The 24,276-nt window shown below is 44.3% G+C and overlaps 1 protein-coding gene across 2 annotated transcripts; it reads right to left on the reverse strand.

Moving 5' to 3' along the window:
- Nucleotides 1-4,228: 4,228 nt before the first annotated feature.
- Nucleotides 4,229-23,345, reverse strand: OTULIN (OTU deubiquitinase with linear linkage specificity). 2 transcript variants are annotated; one of them, XM_081206467.1, is made up of 9 exons: nt 23,216-23,345; nt 21,031-21,278; nt 18,407-18,736; nt 12,712-12,788; nt 10,505-10,608; nt 8,793-8,936; nt 8,341-8,466; nt 5,517-5,786; nt 4,229-4,480 (listed from the first exon to the last, which is right to left on the reverse strand). In XM_081206467.1, exons 2-9 carry the CDS (start codon nt 21,234-21,236, stop codon nt 4,286-4,288), a joined length of 1,452 nt encoding a protein of 483 aa, XP_081062593.1. In that variant the 5' UTR covers nt 21,237-21,278; nt 23,216-23,345; the 3' UTR covers nt 4,229-4,285. The 2 variants fall into 2 exon arrangements, with proteins under 2 accessions (XP_081062593.1, XP_081062594.1); XM_081206468.1 differs by lacking the exon at nt 18,407-18,736.
- Nucleotides 23,346-24,276: the final 931 nt, after the last annotated feature.

Here is a 24,276-nt window from a genome sequence, read left to right on the forward strand (position 1 = left end):
AGGGGCGGCGGGGAGAAGCCTGCCCCCGCCGCCCGGCTTCGGAATGATGCTCCGAAGCGGGGCGGGAACACCTTCTGAAGGCGGGTGGGGGGCGAAAGTCTTTGCTCCCCCCTGCCTGCCTGTCCCGGAGGGCTTTTGAAGGCAGGCGGGGGGGAGCAAAGACTTTCGCCCCCCGCCCGCCTTCAGAAGAGGTCCAGGACCTCTTCTGAAGGCTGGCGGGGGGCAAAAGTCTTTGTCCCCCCCTGCCTGCCTTCCCAGGGGCTTTTAAATCGCCCCGGACAGCGGAGAAGTCCTCCGCTGTCCCGGGGCGATTTTAAAATGCCGCCCGCCAGCATTTTAAGATCGCCCGGACAGCGGAGAAGTCCTCCGCTGTCCCGGGGTTTTTTAAAATGCTGGGGGTGGGAAGAAAAGCCCTTGTCCCCCCCCCCAGCCTTCAGAAGAGGTCCGGGGACAGACTGTCCCCGGACCTGGTCTGAAGGCGGTTTCCCTAGGAACGCATTAATTGATTTTCAATGCATTCCTATGGGAAACCGTGCATCGCAAGACGAAAAGCTCGCAAGACGAAGAGACTTGCGGAACGAATTAATTTCGTCTTGCGAGGCACCACTGTATACTGAAACAGAAGTCACCAGAACCTTATATATAGTGGGAGAAAACTATCTTAGTTGGACTCTAAGGTACTACTAAACAATTTTTTCATTTTTATTTATTTAGACAATGGTGGAGTTAAAGTATCTGCTTTTAACATGCACGCATGAGGGAAATATTGGTAGAACCAAGCATCAAATGCAATTGTTCCATCTCATGGTTAACTGGAATTACAATTCTTGTTCCTCTTTCAGCAACAAACACTTCTCTGCGTATAATTTTTTCCTATAAAGAAGGGGAACGACAGAGTACAATAAATTCCCGCTTCTGTACTACAGCAATTAAACCAGAAACGCATTCGCTGCCCATCTATCATGAACAAGTCAGCACTAATTGTAGAACTAAGATTGCTTTGATAATGGCCTTTTCAGGGGGGAAAAAGAGATCTGCTTTCAATCTCGCCACGCTATTCAACAACTAAGGTCCACGACCAGCCACAGACTTATGTTCTCTTCGCTTGTGATATATGGAAGAAGGAAGCCCTAGCAACGGCTGCAGCATCTTAAATCAGTGGGATATGAATCAGGATTACTACTTTGTCACATTAAATAGCAAGGGTGACATGATGGAAGGCTTTGGCTTTACATCAACCAGCCCCCCAAATTCAGTAAAATTTACTGTTATGGAAGGAGACACTTTCAGAGAGAAAGCATTTCCATTAACACCGTCACGATGAACATACCATAACTCCAGTAGCTGATAACTGAGTTACGTACACATCTGTCCGATGAGTCTATTGCATTATAAAGTGACAACTATACCACCATTTATGAGATAGAATTGTAGAGTTGGAAGGGACACCGAGGGTCAACTTGTCCAACCCTCTGCGGTGCAGGCAACTAAACTAAATCATACATAACAGATGACCATCCAACTTTTGTATAAAAGCCTTGAAGGACGGAGAGTCGTCCTCAGATTCTGTGGAAACGCCTTGTAATCTCTCCCTCTCCTTCAGCCTAATGAGCTGACTAAAAGTCTACATCAAAATTCAGACATTTAACTTTTTGGATTATGATATAGAAAATGGGAGGGGGGTTTGGCTTTTTGCTGTCCAGCATCCCAAGGGACCGAATGCCCCAAGTCCAGGCAGATTACAAAGCCCCCATCATTCTGCCTGGACACTGAGGTTCAGCGTTGAGGGCCTTCTGGTGGTTCCCTCACTGCGAAAAGCCAAATTGCAGGGAACCAGGCAGAGGGCCTTCTCAGTAGTGGCATCTACCCTGTGGAACGCCCTCCCACCAAATGTCAAAGAGAACAACTACCAGACTTTTAGAAGACATCTGAAGGCAGCCCTGTTTAGGGAAGCTTTTAATGTTTAACAGATTATTGTATTTTAATATTTTGTTGGAAGCTGCCCAGAGTGGCTGGGGAAACCCAGTCAGATGGGTGTGGTATAAATAATAAATTATTATTATTATTATTATTATTATTATTATTATTATTATTATTATTATTATTATTATTATTACTTCTAAGTCTCTTGTGTAACTGGTAAAGGGACCCCTGACCATTAGGTACAGTCATGGCCGACTCTGGGGTTGCGGCGCTCATCTTGCTTTATTGGCCAAGGGAGCCGGCGTACAGCTTCTGCGTCATGTGGCCAGCATGACTAAGCTGCTTCTGGTGAACCAGAGCAGTGCATAGAAATGCCATTTACCTTCCTGCCGGAACGGTACCTATTTATCTACTTGCACTTTGAAAGCAGTGCTTTCGAACTGCTAGGTTGGCAGGAGCTGGGACAGAGCAACGGGAGGTCACCCCGTCACGGGGATTCGAACCGCTGACCTTCTGATTGGCAAGTCCTAGGCTCTGTGGTTTAACCCATAGCGCTACCTGTGTAGATAGACGAAAAATAGGCAAGGCTTTTGAAAAATGAAGAACCAGTTTAGTGATTGTTAGTTCTCTCCATCAGCCTCGGATTTGCACAACAGGCAACAAATAGATCCACCAGTGCCTACCGGATGGCAGCCAATTATGGGAAATATGTTTGCAAATATTCATTATAACGTGCTGATTTCCTAGACGGGAAACAGCAATTAATGGCCGAAATGGGGAGATCAGCAAATGCATCTCCTTGATATTAAGGAAATGGCGGCTTCCATATACAGGAAGGGATTGAGATTTGCATTTCAAAGGCACAATATGGCATTTCAAAGGCACAAAACCGGACATTATAAGTTCATTTTAGGCTGGGTAGTTCGCAAGTCTTTGTTTAATGTTCTGTATTTTTCTCAGAAGGTTGATAAAGTATGTATAATTATTGTTCAGTAAAAACAGGGCAGCTCTGGTCTCTCTCGTAGCCTTTCCATGCCTGCAAATGTGGGGGTTAAAATAACCCTGAAGAGGATTAAGAGTAATCAGTGCTAAGCTTCCTCTTGCATTTCTCCTAGAAGCTCTTAAGGTCACCGCAGCAGCTGTGTCCTGTGGACGAAAAACATACCAATGTTTCAACCAACCTCTTAAAGTTGCACATAATGGCTCCACTCCAGCTACATGGTTACACGCAGCAACACGTCCATTGCTTGGGAAAAGAGGCTTGGAGATGTGTATTCTCATCTGCATTGCAAATGCAAACTCGTAAGCCATACCTACAGTGGCTGGGGCAACCCTGCCAGATGGGCGAGGTATTAAATAATAAAATCATAATTATTATTATTAGTGCAAATGGGGATGCTGTCTTGAGACACACACCATGTGTGACACACACCATGTGCCTCCAGATCCATAGAATCATAGAATCATAGAGTTGGACTAGACCACAAGGGCCATCGAGTGCAACCCCCTGCCAAGCAGGAAACACCATCAGAGCACTCCTGACATATGGTTGTCAAGCCTCTGCTTAAAGACCTCCAAAGAAAGAGACTTCACCACACTCCTTGGCAGCAAATTCCACTGTCCAACAGCTCTTACTGTCAGGAAGTTCTTCCTAATGTTTAGGTGGAATCTTCTTTCTTGTAGTTTGAGTAAGAGCATACAGTAAGAGCATCTCCGGGCAGAAACTGCTTCTGTACTTGGATCTCCTGGCCTTGGTCACAAATATTGCAAAAGTGAGTTCTGAGTTGATTTTTTCGGTGTCTTGATTCGTATGGCAAATACCGTTGCGGAAATCAACACGTCTTGCATTTGAAGTGGGCATCATCGCTTCCCATGGAAGAGAACGGCTGCATCTTGGTTAAAAATTAACCTTTTAAAGAAATTTATCCAATAGACAGGACAAACTATTTTTGCCTATTGGTGAAACAAAAATACTTGGAACTACAGTGGTACCTCGGGTTACAGACGCTTCAGGTTACACACTCCGCTAACCCAGAAATAGTACCTCAGGTTAAGAACTTTGCTTCAGGATGAGAACAGAAATTGTGCTCCGGCGGCGCGGCAGCAGCAGGAGGCCCCATTAGCTAAAGTGGTGCTTCAGGTTAAGAACAGTTTCAGGTTAAGAACGGACCTCCGGAACGAATTAAGTACTTAACCCGAGGTACCACTGTACATTGTATTAGGATTTTAATTTCAGAAGTTTGCACCAAAGTGTTAAAATTTAACTGCCTTTGCCGGGGAAAAAATAAACCGGAAACTAAGAAGATTTGCTGTTAAGTTGTTTATTCCATTTACGTACCTGTTTTTTTTTTGTTTTGTTTTTTTACAAACTAGTTTCTTCGCACACTCGAGCAGGAATATTATAATGTCTGTCATCTTCAGTTATAAGGGTTACAATTGGCCAGGCCTCTTCTGGGTCGTTGGGGTAAAGAGTGATGAATTCATCTGTGTTGTACTTATAGAGTCGATAGACCTGGATAGTGTGTTGCAGGGCGTAAGCCAGGAGAAACATCTCCACCTAGGTATCGAGGGGAGAAAGTGAAAAAAAATTGCCTGCATTATTTAAAAAGACAAATTACCGACTTGGCCAAATGTATTCTGTACATGTATTCTGGGACGCGGGTGGCGCTGTGGGTTAAACCACAGAGCCTAGGACTTGCCGATCAGAAGGTCGGCGGTTCGAATCCCCGTGAGGGGGTGAGCTCCCGTTGCTCGGTCCCTGCTCCTGCCAACCTAGCAGTTCGAAAGCACATCAAAGTGCAAGTAGATAAATAGGTACCACTCCTGCGGGAAGGTAAATGGCATTTCCGTGCGCTGCTCTGGTGTCAGTGTTCAGTTGCACCAGAAGCGGCTTAGTCATGCGGGCCACATGACCCGGAAAAACTGTGCAGAGCGGACAAACGCTGGCTCCCTCGGCCAATAAAGCGAGATGAGCGCCACAACCCCAGAGTCGTTCGCACCTGGACCTAATGGTCAAGGGGCCCTTTACCTTTACCTTTAATATATGAGATAGACTCATGACATGCAAAGCGAGATATGTCAAGCCTTTATTTGTTACAATTGTGATGATTATGGCGTAATTTGTTATAATTGTGATGATTATGGTGATGAATATTCTGATATTCTAATTTTTCGAGTTTCACCTGTAGTTATATACTCAGAGGGAAATGCCAGTGTAAGCATTGGATTTGTCTTTTCAATGATCCATGCAGCTGGCAAGGACCTTGGAGGTCTTCTGGTCCAATTCCCGCTTCTCAGTGCAGGATACCATCCCTGACCAATAGCCAGCCAACCTCTGCTTAGGGAGAACGCCCAAAGGAGAGAGTAAATTGCAAGGCCACAGATTTCGGTTATGCATTAGGAGAAACATCAAAGTCAGAACTGTAGACCTGAGATTCCCTTGAGATTCCCTGCTACTTTGCTTGGCAGGTCCTGCCTGGGCCTATAAAGGTTGAGTTCTGGATTGCACCAAATCAACATCTGCTTCCCCTGCTCCTAATGAACAGCAGGGAACAAATGTTAGATCCCGTTTTGGTTGAATGTGAGGAACTTACTTGTTCAAGGCCTCCCGTGTGACCGAGTTGATTCAAGTGGTTTTCCATCAGTTGGGAAGGATTGCTGGATGTATCCCGGGCAAAGAGAAGCCAGGCAAAGATGGGGACTTCCTTCCCCTTCTCGTTGTCTTCGTACAAATGGATTGCCGTATTGAGCATGAGAAATTTCACAGCTTCGTAGAATTTGTATTCATCCTCCTCACTTCTAAAAAGCTCATCGCAAGCCGCTTGCCTCTCAGCGAAGTCCTTCATTTCACTCATACGTTTCCACTGTAAAGGCAAACACATGAATGAATGGAATGCAAGAATAACAGCAGGAAATAAAAGTCCAGTGCGAACAACGCTAAAGAATGCGAACAGCATCCCTTCTGGACAGCTTGGATTCAGATCTCTAAAACCATCAGTGAAAGCTTTTATCCATAAAGGTAAAGGGACCCCTGACCATTAGGTCCAGTCGTGGCCGACTCTGGGATTGCAGCGCTCATCTCGCTTTACTGGCCAAGGGAGCCGGTGTACAGCTTCCAGGTCATGTGGCCAGCATGACTAAGCCGCTTCTGGTGAACCAGAGCAGCGCACAGAAATGCCGTTTACCTTCCCGCCAGAGTGGTACCTATTTATCTACTTGCACTTTGACGTGCTTTCGAACTGCTAGGTTGGCAGGAACAGGGACCGAAGAACGGGAGCTCACCCCGTCACAGGGATTCGAACTGCCGACCTTCTGATCGGCAAGCTTAACCCACAGCATCACCCGCGTTACTTTTATCCATAAAGGGCAACATTAAATTGGTGAGGTTGCAGGCCAGGGGGTTTCATTTGGTTGTGATGTATTAGTGTAGCATGGAATGAAAGAGAAAATATAAATTATTACTGAGGGACGGGGGGAGAATTAGAGGGGCTTCTATTCAACTGTAGGTTCTCAAACTTCATTCAGTCTTCTACTCAATATTTTGGAAAGTTTTTTCACTATGCACTTGGACACCTCAAGATAGCATTCCCAAATTTTGCATGACAGTTCTGAAGATCAAGGAGCTATAGATCTTCTTTATACTTGGAAACGACTGAACACCATTTCCAATCAAGAGGGAAGGCTGAACCTTCCAAAACTGCCATGATTTTGGGGCTTCTTAGAATTCACAAGCAACGCCAAGTAGCAAAGTGCTCTAGCATCTCATAAGAGTATCTATACTGTGGTGTTGGTAATCTATAAACATCTAAGACTTAGATTATTCGATTGATTGGTGAGTTAAAAGACAAGGGCTTAATTTCAAAACCTTGATTTCAAAATTGCACACCACGCTTCCACAAACAAGTCCGAGTGCCAAACCACGTGCAGTAATAGCTACATGAAATTAAATTTCAGCTGAAATAAACTAAAGCACTAGACTGAGCAGATCAAATTCATAAAGAAAGTGCCACAAAAGATAATAACTAACATTGCACCATGGGACGCGGGTGGCGCTGTGGGTTAAACCACAGAGCCTAGGACTTGCTGGTCAGAAGGTTGGTGGTTCGAATCCCCGTGACAGGGTGAGCTCTCGTTGCTCAGTCCCTGTTCCTGCCAACCTAGCAATTTGAAAGCACGTCAAAGTGCAAGTAGATAAATAGGTACCGCTCCGGCGGGAAGGTAAACGGTGTTTCTGTGCGCTGCTCTGGTTTCGCCAGAAGCGGCTTAGTCATGCTGGCCACATGACCCAGAAGCTGTACGCCGGCTCCCTCGGCCAATAAAGCGAGATGAGCGCCGCAACCCCAGGGTCGGCCACGACTGGACCTAATGGTCAGGGGTCCCTTTACCTTTTTAACATTGCACCAACATAGCATAAATAAGCAAAATATCTATTAAACAGCAACCAGTAACAAGAATTACAATAAATATTGTACCAACACAGACCAGAATGATCTGTTCCCCGCATCAAACATGTGAACACTGGAAAGGATCTGGAAGGGTAATTTGCACAGAGAAATCTGTTTCAGTGTGTGGACTGATTCTTGCTGAAGTGGTGTGATTAAAACTGCCGTCTGTTGTTTTAATCAAAGAGACAACAGAGTGTGTCTCCGCCAGGGAAGCCAAACTGCTGCGTGATCTCCCCGGGGCTCAAACCTCGGCAGTGTGTCGAGAGGTCCTGGGCTGCCGAGGCAACAAAACTGCCCCACCCCTCTCGGCCTTGCTGATGTGGTCCAAAGGAAAGCAGAACAATACGTTTGGCACCAGCTTGGCTGCACGAGATGCTGGAATAATAATAAAAAACCACACAAAAACAAGGCGCCATCCAGCCATCTTAGGGACTCCACTCTGGCTTTGTGTAAGGCAGCCTTTCTCAACCTGTGGGTCCTCAGATGCTTTCGGACTACAACTCCCATCATCCCTGAGCTCTGGCCTTGCTAGCTAGGGGTGTTGGGAGTTGTAGTTCAACAACATCTGGGGACCCACAAGTTGAGAAAGGCTGGTGTAAGGTTTACTCCTTAGCCTTCTCTTCTCCGGAAGATATCTCACAAGGCAGAAGAGGTTTAGGATCAGAGTTTCCGTTCTCCTAGATCAGGCATGGCCAAACTCGGCCCTCCAGCTGTTTTGGGACTACAATTCCCATCATCCCCGACCACTGGTCCTGTTAGTTAGGGATGATGGGAGTTGTAGTCCCAAAACATCTGGAGGACCAGGTTTGGCCATGTCTGTCCTTCCCTCTACAGCACGTGCAGAAATTGCCGCCTTGATCATTGGACGGCCGTCTAGTCCCCAGCTAATTCCAATCTCCCAATTGCTTGCTTTAAATAGTTAGAAATGTGGAATTGACAGTAAGGTGAGCTAAGAAAGCACAATTTGTCAAACCTTGCTTTTTAGTAGTATTAAACAGTCTTTAATTTCATCCACCAAGTTTTCAGCTTTGCTGGTCCATTTTTGCCTCAGCTGCCATTGCGCAATCCAGCCGTATTTCTCCATCAGTTTCTCCGGGAGCTACAATTTTCAGAAGATAAAAGTTAATCTTTACCAGAAATTCGACAAGGCAACTCATTATCTAGTGATATGTTTTCATTTAATCAGGGCATCTAATTCCTGCTGGCCAGAGTTTCTTTGACCAGAATGGGTACTTTAGAATACTGCACAATGAGAAAGAAAACTTGTGTCGTGTGCCTTTTGCTTTTGTGTTTTCTCCTCTGAATGCACAGGTATTAGTTAAAAAATAATTTGTGGCAGGCGAACAAGCCTATACAAATACTTGCTAAGCAAAAGCTACCATCGTTTTGTTCTATCAAGAGATGTGCTGGAAGTTGGCGACCTACCAACATCATGTCCTCTCTCTTCAGCCAGTCAGGAAGCTGAACAGCTTGGCTAAGGGCTTGAAACAGCGTCGCTCTGACGGCGCAATAGTTATCCCCTCGCACTCTCCTTATCGAAATAAATTTCTGTGAAACTGCTTCGTAGCCCTGTGCGAAGAACAAAAAACTACTATTAGATGCGCACACCCAAACAAAATAAATAAATCAAAAGCTTCACGTGCAGGAGCCCAATATGAGGCCTGATTTATAGAAGCATCACTCAAGAATTTGAAATCTCAATGGGGTTGCAGTCCCTCAGATGACGAAGCACACACTGTGACTCTATCTGGAAAGATCAGGCCACAGTAACCCATGCCCTTGTTGCATTTAGGCTTGACTACAACAACAACAACAACAACAACAACAACAACAACAACAACAACAACAACAATAATAATAATAATATATTATTTATACCCAGCCCATCTCGCTGGGTTTCCCCAGCCACTCTGGGCGGCTTCCAACAGAACACTAAAATACAATAACCTATTAAACATTAAAAGCTTCCCTAAACAGGGCTGCCTTTAGATGTCTTCTAAAAGTTTGGTAGTTGTTTTTCTCTTTGACATCTGGTGGGAGCACGTTCCACAGGGCGGGTGCCACTACTGAGAAGGCCCTCTGTCTGGTTCCCTGTAACCTCACTTCTCACAATGAGGGAACCGCTAGAAGGCCCTCGGCACTGGACCTCAGTGTCCGGGCAGAACAATGGAGGTGGAGATGCTCCTTCAGGTATACAGGACTGAGGCCATTTAGGGCTTTAAAGGTCAGCACCAATACTTTGAATTGTGCTCAGAAACGTACTGGGAGCCAGTGTAGGTCTTTCAAGACCGGTGTTATATGGTCTTGGCTGCTGCTCCTGTCACCAGTCTAGCTGCCGCATTCTGGATTATTTGTAGTTTCCGGGTCACCTTCAAAGGTAGCCCCACGTAGAAAGCATTGCAGTAGTCCAAGTAAGAGATAACCAGAGCATGTACCACTCTGGCGAGACAGTCTACTATGATGTGTTCTACATGGGGCTGCCTTTAATAATGGCCCAGAAACACACAATGGTTCAGAATGAGGTCACTGAAACATGCTGGCTTTAAACTTTCAAAAAGAGATGGGAAGAGGATAAGGATGCCAAATTCAAGAAGTGTGCTCCCAGTTCTTCCTTTTGAATTTGGCGCCGAAGCTTAACTTGTCCAGCGTTTGAGATCATGGCCCTATCGTCCAAATGGGAAAGCCCAAAACAGCATGGGTCAGATTTATTTGAAGGATACATAGCTATAATGTTATTGCTTTGGTTAAATAAGTTGTTTAAATTGTTATTAAGGAAATGATCGTTTTTCTCCTTCCAATAAAGTACAGCAGAAAAGTTGCCCAAATATAAACAGTTAACTTATTAAACCTCACGATAATTTCATAATTACTTGTCTACGTATTTCTAACAGTATAACAAAATCAGTAATTTCTGACAGAACTGTAAAAACTACTCTGAAAATTTATTATTCCAAAAACGAAACCCTCATCTGGTTGTAAATACTAAGGTTATACCAGCAAGAATGAGTCTTTCTGTAAAAAGATGATTTAAATCAAGTCTTACTGACTTAGTGATTTTAAATCAAATTCACCCTTCTACCAGGCAGGATTTTGTTGTACACAAACCTATGCACTATTGCAAGAAAATGAGATCAGACCTTCCTTATACATTTGGCCTGTGAGGTGGTTCCTCTCCATTCTTTTTGACAATAATCCATGATGCCGACTTCTGGTTCAACACTTAGCTTATTTTCTGGAAAATCTGAATTGCAATTAGGAAAAGAGAATCCATTTTAGTGGGGGAAAGTCAAAAGAAGCACAGTTCTTGTCTGCATTACAAAAAAAGAAAGCCAATCTGTATATACATTTGTGGAAATTGCAGGCCTCTTTGGCTGCAAGATCCCTGAACCTGGGTGAAGGGCACTCAGGAAGCTTATCAGCTTTGGTACAAACTACTTAAACTTCTTCAATCTATTCCGTTTTGACATTTAATCAAGTCTTCTCTAAAGAGCTCACGCTTATTTCTGACGAGCAAAAGGAGTGTCTCACAGGTGGGTTCAGGACTACTGGGTTGCAGGGCAAGACGTGCAGGGAAATCTTCCTTGAAAATAAATGGTTGAAGTAGAGATGAAGGACTGCCCACCCACACTGCTCTTGTCCCTTGTAGGATATTCTGGTCTAATATTTGCTTCCTCCAACGCAAAGCCTGGCTTTACATACCTAGCTTTGTTAGAATTGCGTGGAAAGGCTAATCGCAGTCATTCTGCGATACCTGGTTTTCAACATCGTGATGTATCACCAGCGAAACATTATCATAATAAATAACAAGATGAAAAAATCTTTTTAAATAATTCCAGTGGCACCTTAAAGATCAACTAAATATAAGCTTTCAAGGTATGAGCTTTCGTATGTAATACACACTTAATCAGAGGAGAGGAAGTGTGTATTACATATGAAAGCTCATACCTTGAAAGCTTTTATTTATTTATATTTTTTCATACTACCACTAAATATAATTAGGAAATAAAAATTACATACATCAATATTTAGTTTATTTGTTATTTACCATCTTATTTCCTCCCATTACATTGCATACAAAAACAAACATATGTGCAGACACCCACACAAAATGATAATAATGAAAGTAAATATTTTTTCCCTTTTTATCTTCCAAAATATTTTCTTCAACTTTGACTTCCTGTCAAGTCCCTTTGCATATATTTTAACTTGCATTTGAATGTACACAAAACAATAAACCTTTCTATATAATTTTTCCAATACATTCTGAAAACATAATAAATTCTTAATTGTTGTCCACCTCCTTTTAGTTCCTTTATCACTCGAATGCTAGCATGGAGTGAAAACTATTATTGTATTTTTGAATATATCTTCTATAACCATCCCATAGTTGATCTTTAAGGTGCCACTGGAATTATTAAAAATGATTTTTTCATCTTTCATCTTGTTATTTATTATGACTATGACAAGTCAACACGGCTATCCGCCTGAATCAGCAGCTAAACATTGCAATATATAGTGATATATCACAAAGTCTGAAAAAAGGATGGAGCTATGCAGAGGCTGGCTTCAGTTTTCCCCACATTGTGATTTTTGCATAGCGTGCGCACACACTCACACACCATGATTTGTAATAGATTGGCAGGTCAAAAATCATGAAACCAATATCATGATACGGACTTCAAACCGATTTTAGATGAAATATCGCCCAGCCCTAACACACATCATGATTTGCAATATATTGCCAGATCAAAAGCTATGAAACCGATACAGTGGAACCTCCGTGGTCGAATGTAATCCGTTCCGGAAGACCGTTCGACTTCCGAAAAGTTCAACAACTGAGGCGCAACGGGTGGTTGGCAATTTCAATGGAAAAAATGGAGAAACTTGCCTCAGAAACCGTTCGACTTCTGAGGCGTGTTCGAAAACGGAACCATTCACTTCCGGGTTTTCAGCGTTCGGGTTCCGAATCGTTTGGCTTCCGAGATGCTCGAAAACCGAGGCTCCACTGTATCACGATATGGACGTTCAAACCGGTACTGGGTGATATATTGATATATCACCCAATCCTACTCTAGGAGGCAGCAATAGACTACCGCTGGGAATGAGGTTGTGTTTGGGGTGAAACTTTACAACTCATTTTGCTTCAAGGCGTTAAGGTGGGGGCAGTCAAGGTTCCGATCCCACTGCCCCCCAAGTCCTGATGCTATAGGTTCTGTGATTTCCTCTGGGGTTGGCAGGTGGCAGGCAGCTCCCCTGAGGGCAACGCTCACAGAGAGGCTGACTTCTACTTTACACAGAATTCAACTAATAGATCATGCTCTATACGTGTAGCGCTGAAATGTACCTGAGGAGCCTGTCCCACACACAAGCAATACTTTCTCTCTCTCTATTTCTTCCGCATCACGGTACATGTCCTCCTCGCTGCAACAACATCAATACACACTTCACATAATGGCAAAGGGCTAATCCGTAGACATTTCTTTGAGTTAACTCTGGAGTAGGGAACCTTTGGCCCAGGGACAGGATGTGGCCTTTAAGACCTCACTAATTGGCCCTTGGCACCACCATTCTAGAATTATGATCATGGCTCTCGGTTGCATAAATGAGGAGAGGCAAGTACAGTATAGAAAACCCTGGATTTTGTGTGGGTGGAATGCAGAATTTTGGGTAAAGTGCAGAGTCGCACCTGTTGCTCCGCCCACTTTTTGTTCTGGCCCCGCCCACCGCCATCATACTGCCCCCAGGAGACTCCCTTAAAAGCCAGTGTCAACCTTGGGCTGAGAAAGATTTCCCATTCCTGGAGTAAATAGCTATTAATAAGAAACAAGGTTGTTTTCGGCGATTGTGGGTTGTATCCAACGAAGTCGTCGTCTGAGCAGGACACGATCTGCAAGCACAACAGAACTCTGCCTCCCCTCTCATCCTCTCCCTGAGTGTCGTTCCACAAAAAAAAGAAGGTAAGCTCTGTTCCTTCAAGCCTCTGGAGCAGATCTGGGTGTGGAGGGTCAGGAGCAAAAAAGAAGTTTCCTTAATAATTTTGTTAGCTCCAGCCACGCTGTGCAGCTTCCCTATACAGTCGTACCTTGGTTCTCGAACTGAATCCGTTCTGGGAGTCTATTCGACTCCCGAAACTGTTTGAAAACCAAGATGCATCTTCCAGTTGGTGTAGGAGCTTCCTGCAGTCAAATGGAAGCTGCGTCAGACCTCCAGCTTCTGAAAAGCATTCGCAAACTTACTTCCGGGTTTGCGGCGTTCAGGAGCCGATTTGTTCGTCAACTAAGCCATTCGAGAACCAAGGTATGACTGTACAGGGCTGCCTTCGGATGTCTTCTAAAGTTTACATAATTACTTATTTCCTTGACAATTGATGGGAGGGCGTTCCACAGGGTGGAAAATGTTCCCTGTTCCCTCGCTTCTCGCAGTGAGGGAACTGCCAGAAGGCCCTCGGAGCTGGACCTCAGTGCTCATGGGATTCTACCTGCTCACACAATGACTTGGTTGGAGTCAACCAAATGGGCTTCAACTGTACATTCATTTGAGTAACAGTAAAAAAAGAAAAAACTTTAGAAGTTGCAAATACTCCAAAAAAAGTCAAAAGCAAGTAATAATGAAGACACACCTTTTCTTAAGATCTTAAGATCTCTAACAGTATCAGATTGTTGCCTCCCAGATTTAGAATGCATTTTGTTGGTGATGGCAAAACCTTTGGAATCATAAAAGAAGGGAAATAAAAAAATCACATTATATTCAAAAAGCAGTCTAACAAAGCTTCTGCTACATTAAAACAAAAAAACAAACCCACACATGTAAAATAGAAATCTTGGGATACTTGGGAGTAACATCCTTCTGAATTCATATGGGGCTTAATTTGAAAGGCAATCAGCATAAGGTTACATCACATCAAGGTCATCACATCTAGGACACATTATGGCCCGCATCCTAAGAGACTCAGGTACCCGCCTAAAGTTGTGGAATGTCCCCCAAGTGAGACACACCTGTCTCCACCATTATTAACTTTCAGGAGGAATTCAAAAACATTCATGTTTATTCAGGCTTTTAGGTGGCTGAATTGAAATTGAAATTGGAGACAATAGTTAGAGCTTCCATATTTCAAAAAGTGAAAATTCGGACACATAAGTTGTTGAGCTATTTTAGGCAAGGTTGTTGAATTTGATCCCCTGCTAAATTTGCCTGTTTGCCCTCTGACAAAGAAATGACCAGTCCATAATTTTAATGGTAGGTTTATTGTAGCTGTGACAGAATAACAACAGAAAAAACCCTGGAAACCCAGAAGACAAAAGTCAGAGATTGATGTCCGTTATAATGAGTGAAATAAGTATTTGATCCCCTATCTTCGTCAGGGGGCAAGCGGGCAAATTTAGCAGGGGAACAAATACTTTCCCCCCTCACTGCAGCTATTAATGATAAATTAACATGAGCCATTAGGGTAAGACGGGGAATACGCAGGAGAAATAATTCTCAGGAGATATGGAAGGTGTGTTTGTAGAATATGTACTGTTAAAATGGAAAGGGGTCAAACCATCGCAAGAGGTGTTGAAAATTTGGGAGGTTGAATAGTTGCGATGGAATGGAATAAAATAAATAAAAGTGGGATATAAATTAAGAAGAAATACAATAGATGAGGCTTCCTCAACCTTGGCCCTCCAGATGTTTTTGGCCTACAACTCCCATGATCCCTAGCTAGCAGGACCAGTGGTCAGGGATGATGGGAAGTGTAGTCCCAAAACATCTGGAGGGCCAAGGTTGAGGAAGCCTGGGTTAGATCCAGAGCGGATCTTCCAGGAGCCCTTTTCTGTGAGCAGAAAGAGTTTTTCCAACTTAACACAAGAAAAGAGAACTAGCAATGTACATCCGTATAGTTAAAGCTACAGTTTTCCCAGTAGTAATGAATGGAAGCGAGAGCTGGACCATAAAGAAGGCCGATCGCCGAAGAATTGATGCTTTTGAATTATGGTGCTGGAGGAGACTCTCGAGAGTCCCACGGACTGCAAGAAGATCTAACCTCTCCATTCTTAAGGAAATCAGCCCTGAGTGCTCACTGGAAGGACAGATCGTGAAGCTGAGGCTCCAATACTTTGGCCACCTCATGAGAAGAGAAGACTCCCTGGAAAAGACCCTGATGCTGGGAAAGATGGAGGGCACAAGGAAAAGGGGATGACAGAGGACGAGATGGTTGGACAGTGTTCTCGAAGCTACCAGCATGAGTTTGACCAAACTGCGGGAGGCAGTGGAAGACAGGAGTGCCTGGCGTGCTCTGGTCCATGGGGTCACGAAGAGTCGGACACAACTAAACGACTAAACAACAACAACACTAGCTTCCGCAATCTCTGGTCTATACTTGTGCTAAGCCCATCTGGTATTTGTAGCACTTCTGGTGCTTGTGCAACACTCCAGAGAATCATGCCACCGCGGGATTTTCTTTTGCTTCTGCGACTCTGGATCCAACCTGATAGTTTGGCTAATTCAGGTGGTGGCTGTTCTGAAGGAGAGTGTCCCAACACCAGAAAGAGGTTGCTATCGAAGGAATCTAACCCAAAAATTAATCTCAGAAGTACTTACTGTGGCCGGGGGAGCAAACAGCAAGGAAGCTGGAGGAGCAGGTACGTCATCGCCATCAAAATGCATGCTAAGTCATCCTACTGGGCAGGAGAAGACAGCAATCCGTGACGGACAGAGACTTGAAAAACAAAGGTAGCTTTTAGGTCCTGGTATTTGGCTTATTTGTCCAACAGTCTCGGCCTCTAAAACGACACCTCTCCTTTCAATGAAAGAAGATTTGGACAGTTGGAAACACTGTATGCTTTTGTCAGAATTTTGTTCGCCTCATCTGATTTGTTTAAAAGCCCTGGACAATTTCCATGGGAACTAGATCTGTTGGGATGAATGGATCCAGCGGATCTCCATTTCCCATCCTCGGCTCAGCTGTAACTACAAAGCATCTCCCCCATCCTTGCTGAGCCAAGTTCAGTGGATCTTAAAGAGAGAGGGGACTTAGGTTGGATCCCAAACCCATTCAAACTCAGTCATATGTCCTGGCAACCTAGCATAAATTAAGCCAGCAATGCAGTACAGTGGTATCTTGTTTCTCAAACGCCTTGGTATTCAAACAACTTGGAACCCAAACACTGCAAACCCAGAAGTAAATGTTCTGGTTTGTGAACTTTTTTCGGAAGCTGAACGTACTCAGTTTTGAATGTTATGCTTCTGACTTGAGGGCCACACTTCTGTTTTGAGTGTTACGCTGAGGTCTGTCTGCTTTTGCTACTTATTTTGCGTTTTTGTTTTTGCAGCATTTTTGTTTTTGTGACTGTGTGGAACCCAGTTCAGCTACTAATTGATTGTGTGACTGCAGTACATTGTTTACTGCTTTCATTTTATGGATCAATGGTCTCGTTAAAATAGTAAAATTAATGTTTTAAGGGTTATTTTTAAGAATCTGGAACGGATTAATCCATTTTGCATTACATTCTATGGGAAAGCGCACCTCGGTTTTGGAACGCTTTGGTTTTGGAACGGACTTCTGGAATGGATTAAGTTTGAGAACCAAGGTACCACTGTATTTTAAAGGTTTGTTTCCCTTTCTGCCAGGCGTAGGCAGACAAGCAGCAGCTCCACTGCTGAATGGAGCTAGAGTTGTGTAACTTTAAGCTGGCTGACTTATACCAGCTTGCTTTTCGCCAGCTTCCTGCACATAGGGCTCGACCCCTTGGTCTTTCCACACCCTGGAAGTGAAATGGGTACAACGTTGCTCTAAAAAGGTGCCAATTGTTCTGCCTGGGGTACTAGGTCGTGCCATTTTAGGGGGTGAAGCTTAATTTTTGTACATTTCTTCAGTGAGGGGTATTAACAATCTGTTTGGGGGTATGAGGAAACTTGCTATTGTTTTTGTGACTGGACAATATTTAGCTGGACAATATCTACACTTGAACTACTTCTGCTCAAATGGTTACTCTGTTTGCTATTCACATAAAGGTAAAGGTTAAGGACCCATGACAGTTCAGTCCAGTCACAAACGGCCTTGGGGTTGCGGCTTTCATCTTGCTTTACTGGCCGAGGAAGCCGACGTTTGTGCGCAGGCAGTTTTTCCGGGTCATGTGGCCAGCATGACTAAGCCGCCTCTGGTGAAACCAGAGCAGCGCACGGAAACGCCGTTTACTTTCCCACAGCAGCAGTACCTATTTAGCATCTCAAATGCCCAACTGGACTCTACATGGGCAGAAGTTTTCGTTACATCAGATTTCTAACCTCTGCGGTAATATTGGCCCCCAAACAATGGAAAATACTTAAGCCCCCTTTTAGTTGTTTTACATTTTAATATACTACTTTATCTTTTACTAGGAATATTTGAGAGGTTTTGTACATAGGGTTGTAAGATTTGGCCTAGAAAGAGAGGCTGGGTAATCAGAACGTCTTGTTTCCCAAACAAAGGATCAAATCAGAATTTCAGGTTGGCTTCTTCATCCTGCGGTTACTTATTTTCTACAGGTACCAGAACACTTACCATGGTGATTGCAAGGTTAATCAGTATCAACACACCAAACAGGAAGATTTGCTGAAAATAAATGGGTTTACCCATTGGTCCCCCAATACAAAGAAACACTTTGAAAGAACAGGCGAACTGAGGTTTAAATTGTGATCAGGATTTGGAAGCAAAGCTTGAAATGGCCTAGGAATTCTAGATTAAAGCAGCAACCAGGTTAGCCTTAACCATGGTTAGTGCAGGCGCAGAAGTAAATATCAAAGGGTAGTTAAGGCAGACCATGCAAAAGAGAAAATTTGTGCTAGAAAAGGAAGGGAAAAGCCCATGTTTTTCCAAGCAAACTTTCTATTTGCAAAACACAGTTTGCAAGGACCACGTTTTGCATTTGTCTGAAGAACGAACCCATCGCACATGGAAACTTGCTCATTCTTCCAATAAAATAACTTCTATTACTATTTAGCATCTGGAAAAATATGGTAAAGTCAAGTCACAGGTCTGAAAAGGCTTCTTCAGCCAAACTTTAATGACAAAAACTCACTAGTCTACAGAGGATTCCATTGGGGAAGTGATGAGCGAGGCAGGCAGGTTTTCTTTACTTTTGTGAGAATTATCTTGGTGGGGTCGAGATACTTTTGAGACCTCTGTCTGGGTCCTCTTTGTACAATTGCCGCCATCTTCTTTGACGGTCAACGCAGGGCTCCCTTTGTAGCTCATGCTTGAACTTACGGAAGACATTTTGTCATGAGGAGTGCATTTTTCCTTTTTGTTTTTAGAAAACTGTATACCAAAAATACTTTTTTTCCGCTTCTCTTCTGCGGTAACGGAAGGACCAGTTGCCTTCCTCGCCATTGGCTGTGACATCCCAGGGCTATGAAAAAATATATGAAAAGCCTCTGTGAGGCTTAAAAGCTTATTCACTCTTACACAGTTCAAATAGTCCAAATGAGACATGAAGCAACATTGGATGGGGTGTCTGAATAATGGATCGAACAAGCCTAATTTGAAGATCATCATTTCACATAATTAACTGAACTTGCATGTGGTCTTAACTCCCAGATGTAGACACAGCATTTAGTCTGTGATATTCTTATAATGAAATCAGTAATCATTTGTATCAGCCCCTTAAAGTCCAAAACCAGACAATGTAAACCGTAATTAATGTGGGCTTGTTTGTCACATATATTCCCGTTTCTCTTATCTTTCGGCATATGCAAAATTAACTCACTAACTACAAGTGGTAGAAGTTTGCTTCCTGAAGCAAAGAAAACGGGCATCTTCAATATTCCAGGAAGAGCTGTTTCTTCGCAAGTTACAGAGCAGAAAACCCAAGCTTGCCAATGAGCATAAACCCAAAAGGGATCTGCAACCAGTCCCGGCTGCATGGGAATTGTCCTTGCACGATAAGCGTGCTGATCACATTTTTACAGAAAGTGCCCAGCCAATAATCTCAGTATTTTAGAAACCAAACCTCCACTCACCCCATATTTTTTAATTAATTGATCCGAGCAATTTTACCACCCTCCTCAAATGTTCACATTCTCTCTGTGCCTACAAAACATCTTTGCATCATCTCTCCTTGAAAGTTAATCAACAGTCTAGGGAAAAATGGCTGCATCTGCATGGCACATTTAAAGACATCATCATACCACTTTTAATTGCCCTGCTCTCCTGGGAGCTGTAGTTTGTTAAATGTCCTGAAAGTTGTTAGGAGACCCCTATTTAACTAAGAGAGCTACAACTGGCATAGTGGTTTAGCAGCAAATCTCTCTTTGGACTCACAGCTGTCCATGGAGGCGCAGGTTAATTCTGTGTCCAGGGCGGCTGTCTACCAGCTCCACCTGGTACGCAGGCTGAGACCCTACGTGCCTGCGGACTCTCTTGCCAGAGTGGTGCATGCTCTAGTTATCTCCTGCTTGGACTACTGCAATGTACTCTACGTGGGGCTACCTTTGAGGGTGACCCGGAAACTGCAATTAATCCAGAATGCGGCAGCTAGACTGGTGACTGGGAGTGGCCGCCAGAACCACATAACACCAGTCCTGAGAGATCTGCATTGGCTCCCAGTACATTTCCAAGCACAATTCAAAGTGTTGGTGCTGACCTTTAAAGCCCCAAACGGCCTTGGCCCAGTATACCTGAAGGAGTGTCTCCACCCCCATCGTTCAGCCCGGACACTGAGATCCAGCGCCGAGGGCCTTCTGGAGCTTCCCTCATTGTGAGAAGTGAGGTTACAGGGAAACAGACAGAGGGCCTTCTCGGTAGTGGCACCCGCCCTGTGGAACGCCCTCCCTTCAGATGTAAAGGAAATAAGCAGCTATCTTATCTTTAAGAGACATCTGAAGGCAGCCCTGTTTAGGGAAGTTTTAAATATTTAATGCTGTATTGTTTTTAACACTTGATTGGAAGCCGCCCAGAGTGGCTGGAGAAACTCAGCCAGATGGGCGGAGTATAAATAATAAATTATTATTATTATAAATTATTATTCCTAGGGAATGCTGACAACTGTAGCTCCTTCCCAATATTTTATATATGGTGAAGTAAGCACTCCTGTGTAGGAATTGGTGTTTCTCCGAACATGCATGTAATTGTATGTAATGAGGCTGACATATGTGCTAATTTAATTACAAAAGACCATCAGAACAATGTCTCACATCCTGCCTGTGCACAGCAAAACAGACAGCTTGCGGACAAGTGATTTTTTTTAAAAAATAGGAAATTGATCATACACCAAGCAGAATTTACTCTTGCTGGGTGCAACACAACCAGAAATCAAATGATCGAGATTATTTGCAGTTTCACTATTTATGAAGTGCATGTGTGTTTGTGGGAGCCTGTCAGACAAACAGGACTTTATTCTCTCTGCACCGGCATTTTACAGAGAGGAGGGGAAGGAATTCAACTACGAAGCTTGTATGTGAACTATTCAAAATGTTCCTCTGTGTGTGTGTGTGTGTGTGTGTGTGTGTAGGGGCAGCTGGCAAAGGGAACGGATATGTGTATTTCTCATCTCTGAATCTTACCACCTTTTACTATGACAAATAATGCAGCTTAGATGTTACTCAAAGAGGTAACACACAAATCGAATTGATGAAACAGAAACATATGCAAATCCACGGCTTTATTTTTAAACCCTATTAATCCGTGGTTAACGAAAGCGCTTACCTTTCTTGGGTGGCCTGGCTGCTACTTAGCTTAAATCGCTTAGTATTGTCTGTAAGCGTTGCAATGCCAGGGCTGGTGCAAACCTGCCTTTCCGGAACTGGTTTTGGCCCAGTCGGTTTGTTCTCATTTCCCTCAGCAGCAGCAGCGAGGACAGTCTTTCTCCCATCCGGAGGCCTGCAAAGCTGTCCGTCCTTATCTGCACTCATCTCTGCAGGGCAGGAAAGCCTCTTTGAAGTTTCAAGCCACCACTTTAGAGGAAGGGGGATCAGGAAAAGAGAGAGAGATCCATCAAAATCCACGACCAGAAAGAGGAGTACCAGATGAATGGAAGAAATTTAAGGATTATTTAGTTAAATATGCTAAAGATAATATAAGTAGAATTACTTGTGTGTACAGTGGTACCTCAGGTTACATACGCTTCAGGTTACAGACGCTTCAGGTTACAGACTCCACTAACCCAGAAATAGTCTCTTGGGTTAAGAACTTTGCTTCAGGATGAGAACAGAAATCGTGCTCCTGCGGCACGGCAGCAGCAGGAGGCCCCATTAGCTAAAGTGGTGCTTCAGGTTAAGAACAGTTTCAGGTTAGGAACGGACCTCCGGAACGAATTAAGTACGTAACCAGAGGTACCACTGTATTTATACCCCGCAAATCTTACTGGGTTAACCCAGTCACTCTGGGCAGCTTCCAACATATGTAAAAACATAATTAAACATTTAAAAAGACACACTTCCCTATGCAAGATTGCCTTCAGATGGCTTGGAGGGGGTCGGATAACTCCATAAAGGTAAAGGGACCCTTGACCATTAGGTCCAGTCATGACCGACTCTGGGGTTGCGACGCTCATCTCGCTTTATTGGCCGAGGGAGCCAGCGTACAGCTTCCAGGTCATGTGGCCAGCATGACTAAGCCGCTTCTGGTGAACCAGAGCAGTGCACGGAAACGCCGTTTGCCTTCCTGCAAAAGCGGTACCTATTTATCTACTTCGAACTGCTAGGTGGGCAGGAGCAGGGACCGAGCAACGGGAGCTCACCCCGTCGCGGGGATTCTAACCGCCGACCTTCTGATCGGCAAGCCCTAGGCTCAGTGGTTTAACCCACAGCGCCACCCGTGTCCCATGGATAACTCCATACCCTCCAACATTTCTCCAATGAAAATAAGGACATCCGAGGCATGACTTTTTTTTCAGCAGGAACACTCCGGGACTTTGTTCCAGAACCTGCCCTGAGGGTTCCGTCACCTCTCCTGAGCGTTCCGGCAGACCCTCTCTGTGGCCACAATCATCCAGGCGCTGCGGGCGGCGCATTTTCTGGGTGGAGAGATTTGGATGGATCGGGAGTTGACACGTTGCACGCTTTTTTCAGTGATTCTCTTCTCTTCCGAAAGAAGCTCTATAAGGGAGGCGTGACGCGATGTGTGTTTTTGGCGACTACCTAAAAAAAATCCCAACCACTTTGATGGCTCCCTAAAAAATAGCCCAACCACTTTGATGGCTCTCTAAAAAACAGCCCAACCACTTTGATAGCTCCCTAAAAAACAGCCCAACCACTTTGATAGTTCCCTAAAAAATGGCCCAACCACTTTGATGGCTCTCTAAAAAATAGCCCAACCACTTTGGCATCCTTTTGAAAGAAGCTCAACGACTTAGGGTTGTCCGTCCCAAAAAGCGGCGGTGGGAATTCCTGCACCCCCGTTTTCTAGGGGGTGGAAAAAGCACTGATCTTAACTGGGATCAAATCAGAAACCGGGACGGCTTCTCTAAATTAGGGACGTCCCTTTAAAATAAGGGACACTTGGGAAAGGTCTGCAATCCTAAGCGAACCCAGCGGGGGTTGCTTCCAGGAAAGCGAGTTCGGGGCTGGGATGGGGGTGGTCCAGAATCCTGAACAGGCACCTTCTGCTTTGTGGTTTTACTCGGGAGTAAGCCTCGGCGGAATGAAGCCCAGCACAGCAGCCGCGCGTCGGGAGAGGGAACCCCTGGAAGAGCCGAGATTGCCCCGCCGGGGTTCTACTGGGGCGGCGGCGGCGGCGGCGCTTTCCGCCCAGCAGCCCTTTGGAAACCTCCGGGCAGATGCGCGCGGACAGGATCGGGCGCAGGGCGGGGCAATCGAATCTCTCGCCTTTTGCAGGGCGCTGCGGAAATAATAATAATAATAATGATGATCATCATAAGATTTGAAATTACCTCGGTCGCAGCAGTGGTTTCATCATTCAATGTCCGGTTCTACTTTAAATATATATCTATATCTATCTACTGTTCCCTTTGCTTCCGCGTTTTCTCTATAAACTTACAAGTCTTAGACTCACACGTGCCGAACTAACTTCCGGGTACACCTACGAAGCCAAGTTCCGGGTTGCATTGCATTGATAAAAACTATAAATCTCCAACGGGTTGACTTCACCCCCTTCATGGTCTCCTGAGACAGTCGGAAGCAGACAACAATGGCATATGTATTATTATATCGTGTAGAATGCATGTATTATTTTATACCATATTGCACATTTGTTTTTTTAAAAAATTGTATTACTATAGATCAACATGCTGTGCTATATTATATAGAATTATATACTGTATATATACTCGTAGCCGAGTAAGATTGCCTTCCATGAATATGGTCTTAATATTACATTACTGTATATATAATGTATATAATATGTGTGTATTACGCCAGGGGGAAATGCGGGGTATGAATAAATGAACAAATGTGTAACAATAAAATAATAATAATAATAATAATAATAATAATAATAATAATAATAATAATAATAATAATAAATTTAAACGAACCAAGAAGTTCCATCTCAGGCAGCACCGGTTGCTGTTCTCTACTTTTCGTACCTCTTTGGTGCTTCTTCCCCCCTACTTCTCCCCGCCCCCGCCCCTTGGCCTTAAGCGCCAAAGCCGCAATTAATACCCCTCCCACAATGCTTTGCGAGAGGAAGGGAAGGGGGTGGCCTTTGCCCTTACCCAAGATGGCCGCTCCCTGTGTCTTTGGGGTCTGCTGTCCTCGCTGCCTTTGCAGAAGCGATCGAGGTCCTTAGTTAGCCGCGTTATTTTATTTTATTATTGTCTATTTTTATTTTATTTTATACCTGCAGAGAGGGAGAGAGGGCTGCATCAGGGGCGCCGCGCCTGCTTGCAACGGCGTGTTTTGGCAAATATTTACTGTATTTTCTTTCCGAGCGGGCAGGACACCCGCCCTTCCATAGCAGGGATATTGCAGCGAGGCTGCAGTCTTACGCACG

Source organism: Podarcis bocagei (genome assembly GCF_964188305.1).
Source record: "Podarcis bocagei genome assembly, chromosome: 8".
Lineage (NCBI taxonomy): Eukaryota > Metazoa > Chordata > Lepidosauria > Squamata > Lacertidae > Podarcis > Podarcis bocagei.

Excerpts from the sequence above, each read along its gene's own strand:
- OTULIN (XM_081206467.1), bottom strand. The coding sequence starts at position 21,236 with ATGAGTGCAGATAAGGACGGACAGCTTTGCAGGCCTCCGGATGGGAGA. Across the intron at positions 18,737-21,030 it reads AGCCAGGCCACCCAAGAAAG|CCCTGGGATGTCACAGCCAA; the intron begins GTAAGCGCTTTC and ends ATTTTTTCATAG. Across the intron at positions 8,467-8,792 it reads AGAGAGAGGACATGATGTTG|CTCCCGGAGAAACTGATGGA; the intron begins GTAGGTCGCCAA and ends TGAAAATTGTAG.